General features: G+C 40.6%; 1 protein-coding gene across 5 annotated transcripts; it reads right to left on the minus strand.

The window, feature by feature from the left end:
* Positions 1-435: 435 nt before the first annotated feature.
* Positions 436-20,093, minus strand: pacsin2 (protein kinase C and casein kinase substrate in neurons 2). 5 transcript variants are annotated; one of them, XM_065951038.1, is made up of 12 exons: positions 19,935-20,093; positions 12,490-12,579; positions 11,970-12,126; positions 11,520-11,755; positions 9,605-9,760; positions 9,000-9,175; positions 8,761-8,881; positions 7,709-7,756; positions 6,540-6,670; positions 3,705-3,854; positions 2,331-2,512; positions 436-2,236 (listed from the first exon to the last, which is right to left on the minus strand). In XM_065951038.1, exons 2-12 carry the CDS (start codon positions 12,544-12,546, stop codon positions 2,124-2,126), a joined length of 1,527 nt encoding a protein of 508 aa, XP_065807110.1. In that variant the 5' UTR covers positions 12,547-12,579; positions 19,935-20,093; the 3' UTR covers positions 436-2,123. The 5 variants fall into 5 exon arrangements, with proteins under 5 accessions (XP_065807110.1, XP_065807111.1, XP_020503378.1 ...); XM_065951039.1 differs by lacking the exon at positions 19,935-20,093 and adding an exon at positions 13,035-13,057; XM_020647722.3 differs by lacking the exon at positions 7,709-7,756.
* Positions 20,094-21,655: the final 1,562 nt, after the last annotated feature.

Consider the following 21,655-nt stretch of genomic DNA (forward strand, 5'->3'; position numbering starts at 1 on the left):
AATGAATGAATATCATGCCAACATAAAACAAATCTGACAATTCAGTCTTTTACTTCCTCAGGAAGTAGAAGGAAAACACACACAGAACACTGATAACTTTGTTCTTGTACATTTTCTTAAACTGAAATATCTGAACACAGCCCCTTCAAGTCATTATTTAAAGAATTCCACAATTTAATTCCAATGACAGAAATACACTTCTGTTTTAAAGTCCTCGCAAACTGATGCTTAAAATGACATTTTCTTCTATGCTCTTCTGAGTTTTCACATGAAGCGTCCCGCAAAATAATGCTTTAACAAGACTTGCTGCCACACCATGTAATGTTTACACAAGATAATTAACCTGTGCTTACAAGGTGATACATTTTTTTCTCACTAGATAAGAATATCACCTTACGGTACATTAGAGATTCAGCTCTCGAGACAAAGACAACATTTGTTTTTCCAATAAATTCATTTATTATGTTGTGAGACAACATTTACAAACCTTACTGTGCAAGTACATCTGTTGCTGCGTGTCAACGACAGCATGCCCTGAAAACATGAGCACGACATCTCCTTTCTCACAATTAATAAATGCAAAAATATCTTATCCTCCTCTCCTGCTGCAGTTGAAGGCATTAAAACAGCATTTTTTCAATGATTTCATCGTTACACTGGGGAAGCTCATGAAGTCGGAGCTTGAACAAATCAAAAACCAGCAGTTTATCCTACAAAACATGCGAGCGGTCTAAATACTTGATGATCAAAATGTATCATGTATTAAGGTAATTTCATCAGCTGTATCCATTTGTATCATAGCTCCAAGAATATAATTCAGAAGTATTTATATGCTATTATCTAATTAATTAGGCTCCTCAATAAAGGAAAAAAAAAATCATATTTACAAATGTAACAAAATAACAGATTTCAGGGATATTTGCCATAAAATATTCAATTACTATACAAATTGATTTTCAGTCACAGCATTCTAACAAGAGTAGAACAAAAGCACTTGTGGCATCATAAATTAACAATCAACTTCCAACTACGTATGATCAGATTTTCACCCTCAATTTGTTCTAGTACGTCTCATTGAGGCTATTTACATGAATGTATGTGACACCATACTCAACTGTTGTTTTATTGCATATAACATACACTAAAAATATACTCTCCCATACCTTGACATTTCAAAAAGAAGTGAGAGGATTAGACATGGCGATTCAAGTGCGATAAACGTGTGAGAGATTTTCAGTGTTGCATGAAACGTAGCCCATGCCGGTGGCTGCAAAACAAACAAAACCCTAACATAAGCAAAAGTGAACAATCAAGAAGTGAGAAAATACAATCAGTGATTATACATTCAATGCCAGTGAACTATTGTAGCCTATGCCAGGATATGGCTCCTTTGATCGCCATTATTCCAAAATCTAACCAGAACAGTGAATGAACTGAGTGTATTAACAAAACCCTGAAAAGAATGGCAAAACTATGTAAGCACTAAAAAAAAATCACTTTCAATCTGGCACAATTATCTCAACATAAGGGACTACTCTGTCCACTAAAATGAAAGAATTTACATTTCTGGACTAGATTTGATCAGGCACAGAGCAGGTCATTATAAAGAAGGTCCTCTCCCTTAATGAATCCATAGTGGCTTGCATATCAAGGCTGCATGTAACATCGCTAGACAATTAGACTGTCATCCCAGTGTTTTTTTTTTAAACAATACATAAATTCACACAAATCTTATTGAATCGTATCTAATATATACTTGAAAAGCTTGTATTCTTTTTTTGTAACAGCATAAATGGGATTTCTAAATAACATGACATATCTTACACTGACAGCATTTTTTTTTCTCTGAGCTCCTCCTCCCCCTGAATCTGGAAACTTGTGGTTTATTTCCATCTTTTGTACTAAGCTTCTAGGAGGGTCGATCTGTGACGAGCAACAAGATTTTGAGTGGTCCATTCATAATCTCTCGGTCCATCTCCCACAGCAGTGCAGTCTTTACTAACAGGGAGGAAACGGTTAAAAAAAAAAAATGAGGCAGAGCTTTCATGTTTCCAGCCGCACTGTCATTTCCCAAAACACTACTTTCTTCTTCCTTCACATTTTTTAATTTACGTGATGATTCATTACTGGATGTCTTCAACATAGTTAGCAGGATAGAGGCCGGTTTTTCCCTCCTTGAGCCGACCTTTGCACCAACCCTGATCGTCTTCCTCGCCAATTTTGGTGAACTCATCCCCTAGAGAGAGTAAGAATGAGGAGGTGAATATTTGTATTCAAGAATTGTAGTCCCAATTTGTAGTCCAAATCTTTAACAAGAGTATGACATGTACCTGCTTTGAAGCTCAGCTCGTCCTGCTCTTGTCCTTCATAGTCATAGAGGGCTCTGACCGGTACGGATACGACCGGAGAAGCCGGCTCCTCTTCAAATGGATTCCCATCGCCGTTAGTTGAGAAAGGGTTTACGCTTGTGTCTTCATCTGACCAGTCAGGAGTCTTCTCCACACTGCTCGCACTGGAGGGACAGACAAAGTAGCCCCTTAGAAAACAGGTTTCAGTGTTTATGCCGAGGCCTCTTTGCATTGACGGGATAACCCAGTCATGCCAGGTGTAAGCAGGGACAAAAAGATAAAAAGTTAGAAAAGCAAGAAAATATATCAAACACAGACCAAAGTAGAGCACACAAAACAGGCCAAAGTGCATCTTCAAAATCCAGGGACTTTTTCTGATTCTTCCCGGTAACAGTCTCCATTCAGTTCTAAATAAGTGGAGTACATGCTTACTTCTTACTGCATCAAAGCTACAAAGCAAGCATTCAGTTCAGACAGCAAGACAAATGATTTTCAAGTCGCTCTGGACTTCAAGTGAAAAGTGCACACAGTGCCAAAGAAAGGCAGCAAAACGACATGACAACATATCAAAAGACACGTAAAAAAAAAAAAAAAACAACAACACAGCAACATGAGACGAAGCAAGACAAATCATCGATGTGAGTGCATGATTGGATTTCAGCTTGAGCAGCCAGCAGAGGGCGCCACCTAAACACCAGACAGAGAGCTTTTTCTATGCTCTGACAGAGTTACAAGGTGAAAAACTGTAAACAAACACCAGCACATACAGAGAGGAATTACAGTCAGATCTGTTCACTGCAAAGTTACTATGGCACTAAATGACCTGCTCATTTTTCTAACTAGGTGATATCTGAAGTCATTTCTATCCAGTGTTAGAGATTCTTACAAAAAATGTAATGTTTTTTATTTACCATTATTATGTACACAGGGCAATTTTTGTGTGGATATAAAAGACAAACCTATATATTGCAGGTAACTTAAATACGCCCTGAGGTTTTTTCCATATTCAGATCTGATTGTAAGACAGAAATATTTTCCACTAGTAGAGACATGCGCCCCCATGCGCATGACATTCAATGTTTTGCAAGACATGGCACTGTTAGATGTGACAGACGAACACACAGGCTGTGTGAAAGGCTATTCCAGTGACCATGCAGAGCAAAAAAAACAACAACCAGCCACCTGAGGGGGGGAAGGAAGAGTTACAAGAAAGAAGGAAACTGAGTAAATAAGAAAAAAGAAATGGAAAGAGACGCAGCACGAACGGCGCTCCGGGAAACAAAAGATGGAAACAAAAAAAAAAAGGCGGGGGGAGGGTTTGTAGGAGCATGAAGGGGTTTTCTCCTGTTCACCAACGTTTTTATTTCCTCTTTATTCACACTGATGTGGTTGACTGTGGTCTGCTGCTCCACTGCCACCTCCTCCTCCTCCTCCTCCTCATCGTCTTCCTCTTCATCATCTTCAAAGGGGTTTGAGCCAACTGGCGCTGTTTTAGGCACAGTGAGGCTGACAACATGGGACACAGTGAGACACGGGTTGTTGACATGCACACACACTAGGGCTGTCATGATATCACAATTTGAAACTTCGATCCGATACTAGAGAAAATCAACAATTTTCGTTTTGATACAACAGCAACTAAAATAGAAGTCCTAATCACCCAATTTCTTGATTTAGTTACAGAAAGTTGCAGACAACCTCACAATGTCTAAATTGCACAAATACAGAATTTGTGCAATTTAGACATTGTGTAGGAGTTGACTTACATTCTTTTATGGATTCATTCCTCCAGACCACCCATGTCGTATGAAAGATGTTGTTTTGTAAAGCTTCTGTACTTTTTAGATCATTAAAGCCTGTATCATGGTATCCAGAAGTATCAAGAGAATCGATAATTCTGACAACCTTAACGCACACAAACACATGAAAATATAGCAAAATTGCTATATTGATGGTCTGGGCTGGAATTGAGAATCCTGCCTCGCTCTAAGATCAAGGACCTATTATTACAAAAATGACATATAATTTAAACTGTATGATTGTATACAGTGTTACAAAGGAAAGCTTACACACAACAGAGACTGAGAGGGATGGGAATAATGAATAAGCACAAGTGACATCAATAGTGAACCTCTGTGTAACCCGTGTTTAGACGAAACACAGTTACAGTCACAATAACAGTTTCACCTGTTTAGATTTGAGTGCTTCCATTAAAACCACATTTTATACAAACTATAAAAACAAAAGGACGGTTCCTGAGTGACACATCAAACACTGAATCGTCAGCTCAGGCATGTGTAGGTGCACAATCTGTCTTTTGAAGTCACATGAGGGCGGTTTACTTCCTGCTATTCTGACTTTCTGCATCAAAGAACGAAAACTTGCGCCGGCCCTCCACCTGTATCAGAGGAAACAGAGTTTCTTCTCCCTGTTTACAGAAGTACCGGACCATTTACAACAGCAGTGGCTACGAGTTGGCCCATGAGGAGTGTGAAACGGAGAAATGTGAACGCCTTTGTTTGTGTAGTCATGCCATGCGCCTCTGACTTAAGCCTGAGGAGTTACTACAGCAAACACTGTCCCACTGGGAGTCTGGCACAATGTAACTTTGGACGTTTTTAGTAAACACATACGCCCCACCTGAGAACTAGGAGCCTAAGTATTCAAAGAGTGGTTTATATTACCCAGTGGATTTTTTCAACTATATTCATTCAAGCTTGAGACAACACACTAGTGAAAACGTTTACATGCTTTTTAATGCTGTTAAAAAAAGAGGAAACTACATCATGACGTCACCATCGTTCACAAGTCTCTTAAAAATCCTTTGTGACTGCACAAAGATAATTACGGCTCTATCAAGACCCAGTACGTACACAAAATCCCCCCAGTCACACCCACAGATGAAGGAAACGACAGGAAAACAATGTGCTGTAAATGCTGGTTGGGGGAGAGCCAGTCCCAAGGCAGTCAATTATCCTAAGTTCGGAGGTCAAATGCTTCCCGTGCCTGACATTCCCTTTGTTGACTCCTCTGAACACTCCTCTTTAGAAATGCTGCATACACACATCTCCCTGCTGATGTGTGGATAACAGCAGACGGCAGGTTAATGCTGGTTGATTAAAAGAACCCGTTTTAACCCACGTTACCAAATTGTGAAGAAATATGAAGTTAAGACCAAGTAAGTTTAACAATATGCTCAAACACAACACAGGATACTCACAGTTAACTGAACTTACAACAACAACAAAAAGCATGGTGCGATAAGATACCATACGATATCATTCGATGCACTTCTTCACTTCACACTGTGCTGCCTCCACAACTTGAGCAATTAGCTCAACAATGCAGGGACTAAACAACTCTCACTTTCAAGTAAAGCTTAACATAAATATTCCAAACTGAATCTGACTCTTCAGTGTGGTTTGTCACTATTTCGATGCATGAGAAGTGTTTTTAAATCCTTATCAGCTGCTTGCCGTCGTATCCATGAACCAATGTTATGTCCTCCGTGCTGTTGCCACAACACCAAAGACACAATTCTTTGCTGGGAATTTTGATCTTATTTTATCTGGGCTGAGAACGACATCATCATGTGATCAAAAGCAGCCAGGTCAAACATTTAGAGGCTTTTAACTCTGACTGAGACGTCTTCTTCATTACAGTCTACAGAATTAGCTGTCTAAAAACACAATACTTATCAAAAACCTTCATGATCCCAGGTCCATGTGTTCGACTTGAGCACTACTATAAAAAAAACAAAAAAAAACCTTTCCAGTCACAACATTTCATGCTCAAGGTCTCGCCGTGTATGAGTAACATTTCCCCACTACTTTTTGGCTTCCTCTCAAGAATGTACCAGCCGACTCCAGACTCGCAAGGTGGAATTATTTTTCAGCAAACGGTGACCAAATGTTTACCGTTGCCCCTGGAAACAACCCCACAACCAGACGTCACACCCGGAGCTCCCCTTACGTAACGTTGAAGACCGTGTGAGGATTATCGCCGGTGTTGGGAGTTTAGTTGGTGAAGAGTGTGTGCAATACGGACAGATGCTCAGTTTTCTGTGTGTGTGTGTGTGTGTGTGTGTGTGTGTGTGTGTGTGTGTGTGTGTGTGTGTGTGTGTGTGTGTGTGTGTGTGTGTGTGTGTTGTTTAAGACCAAAAAGTAAGCTAGTGATGAATGAGGTATCTACCTGCTGCTGGTCTTGGCGGGCTGCACAGGCTGATCTGACCCAGTTTGACTGATGCCTGTCAGAGTGACGCCCTCTGATGGTTTCTTCTTTTCTCGTCTGCTGAGGGTTCGGTTCAGGTCTATGGACCAATCCTGGTAGACACACACACACACATATTAGAGAAAAGTATTACACGTACAATTTACAACTCTGCGGTTGGCTCCAAACACGCCCTCACATCTAGTAGAAGCAAGTCACAGGCAAGTGCACAGCAATTCACACACACACTTCAACACAGTCCGTCATACATCGCTCAGGCTCTGACCCAGTCGCTGAATCTCAAAACTGTACATGCATGCGTGTGTTTTTACAGTGCAGGCCTGAAAAGACACAGCCATGTACAGTGTCCAATCACCTGTTGAGAGAAACACAGAACCAGGGAGTGTCCCCTCCACCAGAGGATAACCCAGGAGAGTGGACTAAGAGAGAGTGGAATAAGTGGCCGAGGGCCTCTGGACAATGGTTAACTTTAGAGCCACTTTTTGACAGCTTGTTATCAATCTATAGTTTGAGCCATGTGTGTCAATTAAACGATCATCACTCAGACAGAAGCAGTACTATCCCTCTTTCATATAGATGATATATTACACCGCTAACTATGACATCATAGCTTCCCAAAAGGCTTCTCCGACCCCTCTGATTTATCAGCACTCTCACATTTTGAAAGATCAAAAGGTTTACTGTTCGGCTTGTCGTGGCTCATGACCTCTGAGACATTGCTGCTGAGCCCTGGTGGCATCATGAGACGCACTGCAGGGGTCAAATGGGAATCAGAATCATGAGAGGGAGTGCGAATGAAGGGGTCAGAGTTTAAAGGTTAGAAAGAAAAGAGAGACAGACGTGTTTACAGAGGAATTGTGATATCCAGGAAAAGGATTGTAAAAATTGTGTAGATTTCAGGTAACAGGAACATACTACAAGTGCAGAGGGCAGCCATGTGGTATCTGAATGTACCATGTGCATCTTTGTCTCGTTAATATTCTTTGAGATGCAAGATAGAAAGAACACCACTTCAAACACACACACACACACACTAATGGAAGCAGTAAGGAGTGAGAGTGTTATTGGAAAAAAAAGGATCTCTCCCCATGGCTGTTGTGAAAAGAACAGCCCTCCCATGCAGAACTCACTACAATGGACCTTCTCTTAAAGGAGCGAGGGTGGGACCAGTCCAAATTCTGTTAGACAATGGGAAAGGGAAGCAGGTGTGGAACAGAGTTAATGAGGACAAAAAAAAATCCTTAAAAACGTTAGTTTTTGAGTGGCAACGATCTAAAAAAAAAGAGCCAGGAGCTCGAAGAACAATTACAGCATGAGTGAGGGGTGTTTGCTCCCAGTTTGTCCATGTTTCCTTTTGAATATCTACCCTCAAGGAGCTGCCTTACTGCTTCTTCTTCTTCTTCTCGTTTTGAGTTTATCTCATCACAGAAAATATTGATCCCCTCCTTAAAAAAAAAAAAAAACTACAAAAACAAAGCCCTACTCAAAGAAAAACAGCCTGGTGATGATGTAAGGATTGAAGTGGAATAAGCAGCTACTTTGGAGCAGCAATGCCTGCAAGCGCACACAAAAACAACACCGTAAATTGTTCCACTGCAAGCGCATGCAGTTTTTCGTCGCCCTCCCTCTCCTCTTCTCTTCTTATTTAACCTCCTGATGGGAGGATGACATAAACTACATCCCTCTGAATGCCACTCTGAATGTCCAGGATAGATTTACTTCCACCCCTGCTGCCAAATAACACAATTCAATGCCAAAGAATGACACTGGGCTATAATTCCTTCTATGGCTTCTTCAAGCATTAAATAGAACTATGGCAATGTCGCCCTTGTTTTTGTTTTTTCTCCTAAAACATTTTTCAGTATGACTTATTACACAACTTCCTCATTCCTCCTGTCTGGTGGTTCTCACAGTTGGGCTTTAGGAGCACCATGGGGTCTCTAAGTAAGTACTGCATTACTAATTAGATCACTATGTACATACAATGGCTATTACTTTGTGTCTACACGTCAGCACCAAAAAAGAAATCCTTCAATAAAATCAGGGACCATGAGCTTATGTGTTCGAGAACTTTTTAGAAGCTAAAAAAAGCCTCTTTAGAAGGATCCCCCTCCTTTTGCGGACATTTAGCCTTCCTTCTCTTGTCCTACCATTTCATGAGTATAAGGTAAGGCTGTAGTACCTCAAACTGAGGCCAGTTCATCGGCATCCCTGGGCCTTGATTGGACCGGAACCATTTCAGGTCATCTTCAGCGTCAGTAGCAGAGACCGTGTCTTCCAGCGTGTGGTACACTGTTTGGAATCTATGGAGAAAGTATTTTGTCAGCATCTTTTCCAGGAGCTACATTTATGCATCCAGACATGTCCGAATAACGTTTGAAAAAAAATAAACGTGTGACCTTACAATGTCCTTGGGCTGACCTGTGATTGGTTGATAGATCGAGGTGCTGTTTCACCTCCAGCAGCAGCTCACTGAAGAAGCGGATGCGTTTGTCTTCAAACTGCTGCCACTGCTCGAACACCTGCTCCATGTTCTCCATGTACTGAGGGGTCACTTTGTCGAGCTCTTCAAGGGATTTCTCATAGCGTTCTTTAGTCTGAGAGACAGAGAGGAGTAAAGTCAGGATTAGAACACAGCAAAACAACATGGCGTCTGAGTGATGTGTGTCTCTACCAATGTGCACGCCCCTTTCAGCAGACTTTGCTTCCTATGCTGGTTATTTATAACGTGTCCAAATCACAACTCCTCTCAAGATCTTTGGAAAGAGCACCAGCCAAGTTTTGAGGAAGTCAGAGTAATATTTGATGATTCATATGTCTGAGGATTTCAGACGCTAGCAGATGTTAAAAACTGATTGCTTGGCAGATATTCATAAAGAACTTTTAAGTGTTGGTGTGTTCCTAACTTTAAGAATATACCCCTTGTTATACGTTACATTTAAAGATTAGACCTCTAATGCCTCTCTTAAAATGCCAAAAAGACAATCCAGTCAGCCAATCTTGTTATTTTCTAAAGGAAACCCTACCTTCTGCACCTCCTGCTGACACTTCTCCACCTTTTCCTGGAGCTTCTTTTGGGCTTCGGGGTTGTTGTTGCTCTCCAGTTTGCTGTTAGTCTCCCTGCTGGCTGCTAGCTTCTCCTCTTTGCATGCAGAGTGGTAAGACTTCTTCATTGTCTCCACCTGCAGATTCAAGCAGTGAAAATAAAGTACAAATGTGAACAAACTCAAAGTGCTTAAGTTGTTTGGACATCTTAGGCAGGGATCATTTTTTAGACGTGTGAATGTTTTTTCCAGTCTTGAAAGAAATGGGAGTTTCTCAGGTTTGTTTCTGGTCTTATTTTTCTGCTACTCATTTGTCTATTTGGGAATGATGACAACCTATTTCCTACTGAGAGAAGCTTGCTCATCAAGGCCCCAGACACATGGATTTTGGAATGAATGAATAACCTGGATGACACTTAATGTACAATAACCAACTCATTAAATGTAGGCAACATGGAAACCTTGACGCCTGATCATTTTGTGTGTGTGACGCATTTATAACAACAGGAAATAACCACTCCTCGAACACTTTGTGTATATTTAGTCATCAAATGAGAATTGAGGAAGTACAATCGTGCATGGTTGTTCTATTTAAAGACTGTCTTGGGTAGGGCCAGAGCAGGCATGTCCCTACTGAACAAATTATGATGTAATGTCATTCAGTTGACAGCACTTAAAATCCAAAGACAAAAGTCTGCACTTCTCTATAATTTGATAAAACAGGCGGCTGTGTTCTATAGTGTGTGGGCAAAACTAAGTTTCCATCCATTAAAACATATAAGGGCTTCGGACTACGAGTTGCACTGTATCCTCTTTAGCATGTATGTGTGTATTGTCGACATACATGTCAGCAACTCATTTTCTGGACCAGTTAATTAGCCTAATTTTCTCTCTGCCCTCTACTACTTGCCCTTGTCTGTCTGGTCAATCAATAAATCACTACGACAAAACTGTCCCTGCCGCTCAATGACAAGGCCAGGATGTCACATACCCACTGGTAACAATACACACACACAGGAAATGAGGGCAAGAGGCCTAGAGGTTGCACAAGGTTCAGTGGCTTTAAGGAAACAAATACTTGCATATGCAGTGGTTGCAAATTAGTCTTGACTAGAAACCTGTATGCATGGCATCTATTTTATATTTTATATGAAACAATGTACAATGTATTTGTCCCTGCTCAATAAACTTCAGTGTGTAGGATGATTACAAGGTATGACACGTATAGTAATTATGATGATGACATTTAGAAAGCGTTTCATTTGGACTAAAGCACAGATTTTTATTGATAAGTGGAGAAGAGCTTATTTTACTAAAGTTTGTTGACATGTTTTGAGAAAATACACGTTTACTTTGCATAATGTAAAAGCTAGAATCAAAACTATCTTTGTCTAAGGGAATATTTCATGCACAAACAAAGAGAGGAATGCATGTGCTCCAGAGTAAATAGGCTGCTAAAGTGTAAGCAGTAGTAGGAAATACATTGACCTGATTCTGAACTAAAAGAAGCCAGTCTTCCTACAAGCCCACCCCCCAGTGTTTCCTTCCCTTCTACTGACAGACTAAGGACTACAGGATACAAGGACTGGCTCTCGCCTTGGCCCACTGTGGCTAATGTTCTGCAATTGCTTCTCATGCAGGATGGAGACGCTGCAAAAGGGTTTCTGCTCTGTTGATGTAAGCAGGTAATCATGGAGGGAAAACAAAGGTGAGTCAGTAATATGTACTCATGTGAAATGAAGGGTGAAATTGAGAGGCTATATCAGTGATGTGAAAAAAAGTATTAGTGCATATGGAAACTGCTTGACTGTTAGTTTGAAAAATGTGACTTGAAACATGCTACCACATTAAACCACTGAAGTACAGTGTATGTGTTGGATAGGTTTGACTCCCACACCTCTTTGAGTTTCTTCGCCCAGGGTTTCTGAGCCTTTCGGAAGCCGTCATCCGCCTCTTTCGTCTCTTTGAAGCCGCCGATCATCTGTTTGTGGTAGGCATCTCTCTGCCAGTTCTTCAGCTTCTCGTAGTCTTCTCCCATCAGGGCCGATTTCACCTCCATGTGGAGCTCGCTCACCTTCTCCGCCTCTGTGCACAGGGCTGACCACGCCCGCTCCAATGTACCGTACTGAGGACCTGAGGAAGGAGTTACCACCGGTCAGTGTCTGTGAAAGACTCTCAGGGAATATAGTAAAATACATCTGTTTTCAAATAATGTCAATGCATTTGTATCATAGTGCATTCTCCCTTATAGAGGACACATGATGTCATTAGCACACACGCTCTGACTCCAGAGGAAAAAGCAGCTACATTAAATCTAATACAAAGCTTGAGTTTGATATATTCTTACCTTTTTCTATGAGTTGTCTCCATCGCTTCCCCCACTCTGTGAGCTGCTGTGCGTAAGCCTTTTCAATACGAGCCCGCTCATGAATACAATTCATCAGATCATTACAGAGTCGGTGTCCATCATCTACCCGTTTTACCGTCCGCTTGTAGTTACCAACCTGAGAACAGAGACCATTAAGGTTGTCAAAATGTGCAATACTTTGATACAACTTGTTTCAGAACAAAACAATCTCTGCAATTCCCATGATCCCCCCCCCCCCAGTCTCAATGTCATATCTTGTTATTGTTTTGATTGCGAGCCCCCTGCTGGCGGAATTTACATACTGTGCATTTTAATGTTTTTTGTGTTGCACATTGATTGTGGTAAAGAATTTGTTCTGACTGGATTTTTTTTTTTTTTAATAACTTGAAGATGAGACGTCTTTTATTCTATAGCAACATTTAAAGCAGCATTTAAAACTCACTGAAGAAAAACTTGCATCCTGGGTTTAGATTTGTAGGAACAAATTCCTGTGACTTACCTCCCAGAAGCTATCACTGGAGACATCGATCATGGAGTCATCGTAGGACCCTGACATCGCGGCTGCCCTGAGTTACACTTGGTGTAGGGCCTTGAAAAAAAAAAAAAGTGTTAATTAGTTGAATTAAAGTGATTACAGCACTATCATACCTTACTCACTCTGAATGCCTAAAACCGGAATTTCTTCTTCTTGTATTTTATAGTTTGACAACACTTGACAGCCAGGATTATAGACTATAGATGTGCAACAAACAGAGAAGGAAACATATCTTTCGATCACTCCGTCACACATCGCTTCACCTTCACTTTCTCTTTGTGTACTACGAAACTCACGGCTGAATACAACAACATGGCGCCAACTTTGATCACTGTCATGACAACATTCTCCAGATATTACAGTTATGGATGAAACACTGATAAGACGCTGAATACTGTGAGAGACAGGTCAGAAGATGGAAGGGGGAGGGGAGTCAAAGTGTGTGATCTGGTTTGATAATCTAAGCAGCAGGTGGGTGTTTTAGCTATATTTATAAGCTCTCTACTCACCAAACGGAAACAACAGCAGTGTTGCGAGCTGCACAAGAGATCGAAATCAGCCATAACGTGTGTGTGTGTGTGTGTGTGTGTGTGTGGTGGAGGGGGGGAGGGATCCTGACAGAGAGAGGGAGAAAAAATAAAACTGTCAAGAAGCACACAGCAGGCAGTTTCCGTTTCCTTCAGACGGGTACGACAGTCGCTCCTCTGTTACTTTTTTCTCTCCCCACGTCCATCATTTCAAACTCAACAGCCTCTTTATTCCTCCATCCTCTCCCACTCTCCATCCCCTCTCCCTCTCTCTCCCACTCTCTCTCACTCCTCTCCTCTACTTCTTCATCAGTCTGGAGCATCTCCCCTCTCTACAGCTCTGACTGGCCCCTGTTCAGATCGGGCATCTCTTAAGTAACCATTTATATTCAGACTGTGGTTACATCCAGCTGAGACAGACCGCAGACAACGGAACTCATCTAATCTGCATCTCAAGTGACACGTCTAAAAAAAGAGGACACATGATTTTGATTTCAATGACGCTACAGCATGTCATGATAAATCATTTAGCAGAGGATTAATTAAGCAATCTCTTTTTCTATCACTCAACTTCACACTTTACTTGTTTATTTATTCTTTGACCAGTCTAATGGTCAGTTCCACTCATTCTTTCAAATATCAATTATCTCTGTCTAAATACCTTTCTCTAATTAGGAGCTGATCACATCACATAAGATGTGTTTTAGTGCCAAATGTGAACACACAGGGCCTCTTTCAGCTGAGCGAGAGGATGAGGGCTGGTTCTTAGTGTGTGTCAGAAAGAGTGTGTGTGTGTGTGTGTGTGTGTGTGTGTGTGTGTGTGTGTGTGTGTGTGTGTGTGTGTGTGTGTGTGTGTGTGTGCTGGTCATTGGTCAGTGGCCCGTGCCCTCCAGCGCAGGACTTGGACAGAGGGTGGTATTGTGGTCACTGCTAGCTGGGGAACAATTCTTCCTTTACACTGTGTGTAGTTAACAAGTAGGACAGTGAAACACACACACACAAACAGATGTGTGTCACTTTTTCTAGAGAAAAACCACATGTTTTTTCTGCTCCACATCTTTATGATAATGGACACAATTGTGAGTGTAGAGCACACTGCATATCAAATAGAACAGTAATATCAGAGCTCCCGTTGTGCTATGCTTACACAAAATTGAAATGCAATATGAATTCACACAACGGGACATCACTATTACGCTGATGTGGAATCTATATGAATGTACAAAGACGTGATGAGGGCAGAGCTTAGTTACAGCACTTTTTTTTAAATAGCAGTCTGAAAAGGGCCTGTGTAAACAAATGGGAAATGTCCCAACGTTTTAATATGCTGAGTGGACAGCATAATTCTCCAAGGCTCAAGCTATCAGACTAATTACGGATGAGACTCAAAGATGAATGCAGGGTGTATTACCAGATGAATTATGTTTCTTATCACATTATTAAGATGCGTGTTGTCCTCTTGTCCCTTCTTTTATTTCCCTACCAGCTGTTGACATTCTTCATTCTACAAATCCCTGCAGCAGCATGACAGAGGACACATGACTAACACATGGCAAGCCTTAAAATATCTGCTCTAAATATGGTAACGAGTCGTCCGACCTGCTGAGAACCTGCATGGACTCCACATAAGAATTAATTATGTTAAAGTAAATGTCAATATTACAAATCTGGAGGAGGATCAGCGACGAGCTTTGATGCAGCCAACATGTCAAAATTCAAAGTCCCCATGAAATGAAAAATGTATTTTCCCATTCCTGTGTTAAATGTTTATTTATCTGCATTATATTTTCATAAAACATTATCTGGGTATTATATAACATTTCAAATGTCTGATGACTCATCCTGCACTCAGGGGTGTTTACTAATTTTTCCACCAATGAAAAAGCTTTGTCAAAGCTAACGATCCAATTGAAATACATCCCAACGTTATGTCCCATCTTCGACAGGGCAGTTAGATACTCCCGATGTTCAGTTTCATGGCAACTTTAAACAATGAAAATCAAGACACAATACATATAATACACTCTAATAAAATGATCAAATTTTATATCCCATCACTCAAGTTAAGGTTGTGTAGTCGTCAAATTTAAAATGAAAACATGAGGATGCACGTGTGTAGAAGGGGACTAAATAATTACCACAACAATGCATTTGGAGATTCCTTCATCACCAAAGCTCTTTCGCAGGCCTGATGTAATCAACGGCAAACAGGAACAACTGTCTGCACAACCTTGGCACTCTAGGACATGGGGGCTGTGTTGAACAATTGAACACGGCTTGACCCAGAACTGTAAACAATACTGTTGACTAAGTCGAGGTCTGAAGTCCACTCGATCTATCACTCGACAGGGAAACGCTGGAAAATCCAACAGCGCGTGCTGCTATGCACAACCAGAAAATAAGATGCATGAGAATCTACAGAAAAATGTAAGCCTGGGGACTTGTGTTATTATTTTTCAAATTTAAGTGACAGAAAAATCTGCAACAGTCTTTCATGCCAAGAAAAGCAAGATTTCAACAAGAATGCAGAAACTTAGAGCTCTTAAACTACAGGCTTAGCTATTACATAATCAAATACAGCACTTGTATCCACTAAAGACTGATAAGTAAATGTACTCAGCATGCTGGAATTCTGGTTCTGACAACAGCTAGATAGATAGAGGAGAACAGATGCATTCCTAAGTACTACCATGCCTAAAACTGAACATTGAGCAAGTTCCCACATTGTTACTACTTATTTAACTCAATCTATCAACACACAAATTAGCAAAAATATGTCTGACTACACTGTTTTAAAGAAGTAGTAGGGTCTTCTTTAACTTGTGAATAGCAAAAGCTAAGGTAGGGTTAAGAAGTAGACTGAGAGAGTCAAAGCAAGTGATGACTATGTGTGTTATTAAAAGCACATGAACTGTACTTTGCTGCTGGCAATGAGAAGACCTGAGTCATGTCTTAGTAAGAGACACATGAGAGGCCAATGACCTTTAAAACCAGCACAGGCACAACATTGGACAGAGCTGTCTCCCCCCGGCCCCTCTTCCCTATTGATACACCATTTGTGGTTGCCATGTTGTGGACTCAGTGTGCCAAGCTTCAGTGTTTAGCCAGCTCTGCATCGGTCTTGAAACCTCTCTGCTTCCTAACCTCTCTCCATTTAGCCAGATAACTGGCCTCATATATGGCAAACCGAGGGGCGTCCAAAACGGCCATGTAGGGGTGCCTTAACACCGCCTTCATACTGGCTTCTGCATTGCTGTTTGAGAAACCAGCACTTCCACATGTCTTATGAAATAGTAAGGTCATTTTAGGATTTAATTCAGTAGATATCTTACATTTTGCTCCTTTAAACGAGGAGACACGCAATGGAACATTTTGAAAAGATAGTGGGAACAAATTTAGAAGAAAATGTTCCTTTCCCAGAAACAACCAACAAGCTGTGTATTCATCTTGTGTTTATGTTTCTCTGAGGGTTGTCACACAGAATGAGTGACAGGAATGGAGCGAAGGAGCAGGAAACAACAGGATACACATGCAGCAGAGATGAGCTCATACACGGCTGTCAAGCACGTGCACACCCTGGAGCGGTGGTGGTGTTATTGAAAGTGGCTGTAAAATAAAAACAAGAGCCCCAGGAAACCAAATTGGTGTTCATGAAATCAACTTTTTTTGTTAGGATCCAGACCGTTGCTATTTAAACACTAAGTCTTCTCAGGCATAGCAAGGACATAGCTAAATTAATGTCACACAATCTCAACATTTCATTCTGCCTTAATCTGGCTCGATGGACTAATCAGTAACTGCTGGAAAAACCGAAATGTCTTTTTATCATATTTACTTTCCTGCGAAACACTGAGACCTTCTTGTTTTGTGTGCATGATTATCATGTAAGTAACAACCCACAGTGCTTACAGGATAATGGATGGCCTTCTTCTTATTGGATTTAAAAACAAGAGGAACTGTCTTTTCTCATGTCTGATTCTATGATTAGAGACACTATCGGTTATAAGAAGAACTTTCAAGATGGCAAGAGCCAACATTTCTTGTTCCAGAAATGCCAACTGGCTCATTATTTGTCTTGCGTGACGGTCGAGTGAATCTCATTGAGGATTAATGTAAAAACTCCTCACAGGAACTTTCAGAAGTAATTGATTTAAATACTTTCACCGTAAGCATCCGTCGATCAAGTCATTGACTAACTGACCAATCAATACAGGAAACAAACCGAACAGATGGATGAAACAACAATGATTTCTAAGAGGAACTATCATAATAATTGCTGGTTTTAGCTTTGTTCAGCATTGCTTAAATTACAAATTTTAAAAAGTGTTTGATTAAAACAAGCATGCTCAAAAAAGTAAGAGCTCTACTCTGCCAATGTCTTAATGACATGGAAGTTGCGTATCTGACCAGGGCTTGTTTTTTCTGTCAGTCTCCACTTCCTTCTTTTGTTGCATAAAACGCCTGCAATATCTTGCATGCCTGGAGTGCCGTTGAGCTGATCTATCCCTTTAATATTGCAGTTTCACAGCAGGACAGCGGTAAATCCAGACCAGGCTTTGAGAAAGAAAAATACAATACTTGCACACTTGCAAAGAAGTGTAAAGGTCAAAAGTTTCCATGGCAATCACAGTTCATGACCATGATTTTTTTTCCCTGTCAGTCAAGCACCTCTGCCCTCCTTCATCATGTGAGCTCAACAGCTGCAGAGGACTGCTGATCTCACAGGACTATGGTCTTTCCAATGTGGATTCTCTGGACTGCCAGCTAACCAGCTATCCTTCTAGAGATCACTAACAGAGCTGTATGCCGCGGTTAAGGGGCTCCAAAAACATCAGACAATGAAACTGTCGGCCCATCAACACCAGGTCAACTGTAGCCTCAACATAACCGATCGGTCCGCCTTGCACCACTGTCAGAAACAATAGCATTTGTTCCACACTTTCAGGCATTTTCCACAGGGCAGTCCAGCAGCATGGAGAGGAACATAATGGAGGGAAATTCAGTATTACATGACAGGGAAGGGGAGATCCTGACGTAACCGACAGGAGCCTTTTCCTGTGGAAGCCCCCTGTCATGCACGCACTGTCCTGCTTTTAATGCATTTAAAGAAGCTGCAGAATTTTCAAGAAAGGTCTAGAACACAGTTCACCTGCTGTGTGTTTTTTTTAATATATTTATAGCTTTCTCCGGCTGCTTACGGGTGTATAATAACCTGAAACTCTATGGATACGACCCAAAAGCTACTATCACTGTCAGTTAATCGTTGAACCCATGAAGTGTCATAAAAAATGCCTGTTATAATTTCCTAGAAAGCAAAGTGACGCCGTCAATTCCTTGTTTTACCTGATGAATAGTTCCATGAAGACCCAGGATATCCAGATCATCAGCTTTAAATGTCTTGATAATTAAACTCATATTTGGGCACTGGCACATGATCCCTACACACCCAGATGAAGTGTTGTCTGATAAGCAATCCCAAATCTAGATATTTAATGTAAAATCCTACATGTTTTCAAAATACCTGTAATTTATTCTCTAAATAATCAAGAAATGGAAAAGGGGGAAAAAATGATCGATGGAAGCACATTTAACAATATAAAGGGAGCATGATCTTTATTTATTTAAAATGAATTTAACCAGGGGAAAATCTCACATACAAACGTGTCCCGGCCAAGGCAGGCAGCAGCACATCTAACAAGACGATTGGTGATATCTAAATTCAGTGATCTTCCTGCTCTCTCAGATTCTGACATTTGCATGTGCACTTGAAGAAAGCACAAATGAAGATCTCTCTAAATGGAGAGCGGCGCCTTCAACGCAAACAGGGGTACTCAAGCTAAGTTTAGATTCGGTTCTGTGACGGTGCAATCAGTTCACATGTCCCCCCCCCCCCCCCCTCAGTAAAGAGGAACCAGCAAAGCTTTCACTACTGCTTTACCCTTGACAACAGCACCCCCCCCCCCCCCCTCCCAACAAAGCACAGATACTGTTACTATGCATGACTGACAACTTCCAGTGATTCACTATTTGTATGACTATTTGATGTGTGTCATGCTTAGGAAGTTTCCTGTTTCGTGTGATTAATTACCAGGTGGTGACAGGCATTTGGTTGTAAATGATCAATACATTAAATAAACAGATGCACTGCCTCTAAGGAGAAACCTAACATGTCTTTCTGTGTGTGTGTGACTTTGAGTTTCAGTCTTAACATTCAGAATCAGGACTGAACTTGGCAGCTGGATGGCACTGCGTATTTCTTTTTTTTAAGTGAGCTGGGAGGATGGGTTAGCCCAGAATCAGAAAGGGCAACCAGCAGGAACTCATCCAACCTCTCCCTCGTCGGGAAAACACAACATTATACAACCCTGTAAACGTACAGTATGTATAATAACATGACAGGGACCATGGGCTATCTTAACTTGCGAAACCTGCCCCGCCCTTTATCTCCATGCAACTACACACTAGTCTCTTCCTGCGGGGGTAAAAATGTCAAGAGGAACTACACGTATTATCTTTGTTCCCAACAACAAATAAGGAGGGGGGACATTAATCCCTGAAACGTTTTGTACACCAGCTACGACACAACAGTGTATGGACTTTAAAACACTGGGACACCATAGTTACTGCAGTCGTGCTGTAACTCAAAACTTTATTTTAACATGTTATTATCAATAAGAGATTACTCAAGGTTGTTGTTTTAACTGAATTCAGTCATTTAAAAAAGGTTACAGAGCCACTAATGTCCTCACATCGGGGAAGGAAGTTAACTTTAATGTGAGCCCGTTGCTCTGATGTTAGCGAATTAGCCACAGCCCAGTTCAAAAAAAAAAAAAAAAAAAAGTTAAAGATACACCGTAAAAAAAAGTCTTGGTTTGAGCTTACCTGGCCTGGTTTTATTCCTCTTTCGGGTTTATGTGTTACGGTGAAGTTTATGTCTCTCGTTGGTGCCAATTTACGAATCTTTTCGCCCGTTTTTTCCGCTCGGCAGCTGCACCATCGATTGACTGACTTGACGCGACCCGTCAGTTACGAATTGTACGGGTGCAGCATATCCGGTTCAAGACTTTCAAAATAAGACCACAGACGATGTGGAAAGTGAATTCTTCTTCTTGTGATGAACCTATGACGATTTTTTTTGGTGTTGACAATAGACTTTAGTTGTAATGACCCTACTTTATTACACATCAAATGAATATTGAAAGTGTATACTGTATCGTGCAATATGGGTTCTTTTCTGTTGAATTGTATTTAATTGTTTTTCGTGTTTTGCATTTGTTTATGTTTTTCTGTGTTTGGTTTAGTTTGTTCTTGTTTTGCTGTTTGTCAAAGCACTTTGTAAACCTGTGTTTTTAAAAGGTGCTGTATAAATAAAGTTATTATTATTATTATTATTATTATTATTATTATACATAAAGCATGATTATTTTATTAAGCATGATAGTTTTGGAGTGTACAGAAATAAGCTCAATCAAAACTAAAACATTATTTTGCATTACTTCAATATGTTGTTATGGAGCATCTCTATTTAGTTATATAGCTGGATTAGTTAATTAAATATAACCTGTGTCTCTTCCTCAATTTTTACTAACGCACCCTAATGTATCACAAAAACAGGAGTCAAAGCAACATAAGGGGATTCCTGTTATTTAGATGAATTCTGTTTAAGATACAGAAGCTTTATAGCTGTTCCATGATCTAAAAATCAAGTATTCAACAATGTAATTCAAGCTATTGTGAAAACCCTTTTTTTTTTTAAAACACACTTCCTATCTTGTAACAGTCAAAACTTTACAACTTCATGCAAAACTGGGGAGAGGCGCGGCTGTGTGACGTCACGTGCCTTGAAAACTTGCTCTTGATACTTAATGCTGAGGCCCCTGAGGCACCGGTTCCCACTGTGAGGTCTGGGGCCCTGCAGGCATCTTGTAGAAGTCGGCAGTGAAGTAAGAAGTAGCTTGAAGCGTCGTACATTTCTAAATGGGAGTACAAGGTTGTGATTAAACCTATATAACATTTCTTGCCATTGATAGCATGCTTATATGCTTATGCTTCGAAATGTTCACATGTAAGGTGAAAGAGTTGTAAAATGAAGAGGTTCATTGTGGCAGAGGTCATGAAGATGTTAAACCGTAATGACAGTAATTCATTAAAGTGCAAGCTTATCTGAAAACTACAGTGGAGATGTTTGTTTAGCTTGTTTACTCATATATATGAAAAGGAAGAGATGATTGGGGTACGTGGGAGAATATTCAACATCTTTAAAAAATAACAGTTCTTTTTGTTTTTTTAAACCCTAACCTCAACCCTTTTTAGAAAATAGGACATCAAACCCCATACCTGTTTCTAGTTTTGTACCTCTTCAACCACAAGCCACCAGTATACTCATGTGGAAGCCATAAACTAATTCTATAATCTGAATAGAGATGTATTTGCTGCAGGGTGGTATAATTCACTTTCAGATGCACAGCGTCTATTGCTATTTTGGCTTTACCAGAAAAAAGAATCCCCTCCAATAGAAACTCAAAGCAGTTTATGAAGACATTTTAAAGGGCCAGTAACACCACAGACCGTATATACAGTCCATGTATTCGACGTATAACACT

This window comes from Labrus bergylta, chromosome 23 (assembly GCF_963930695.1).
Source record: "Labrus bergylta chromosome 23, fLabBer1.1, whole genome shotgun sequence".
NCBI classification, from domain to species: Eukaryota; Metazoa; Chordata; class Actinopteri; order Labriformes; family Labridae; genus Labrus; species Labrus bergylta.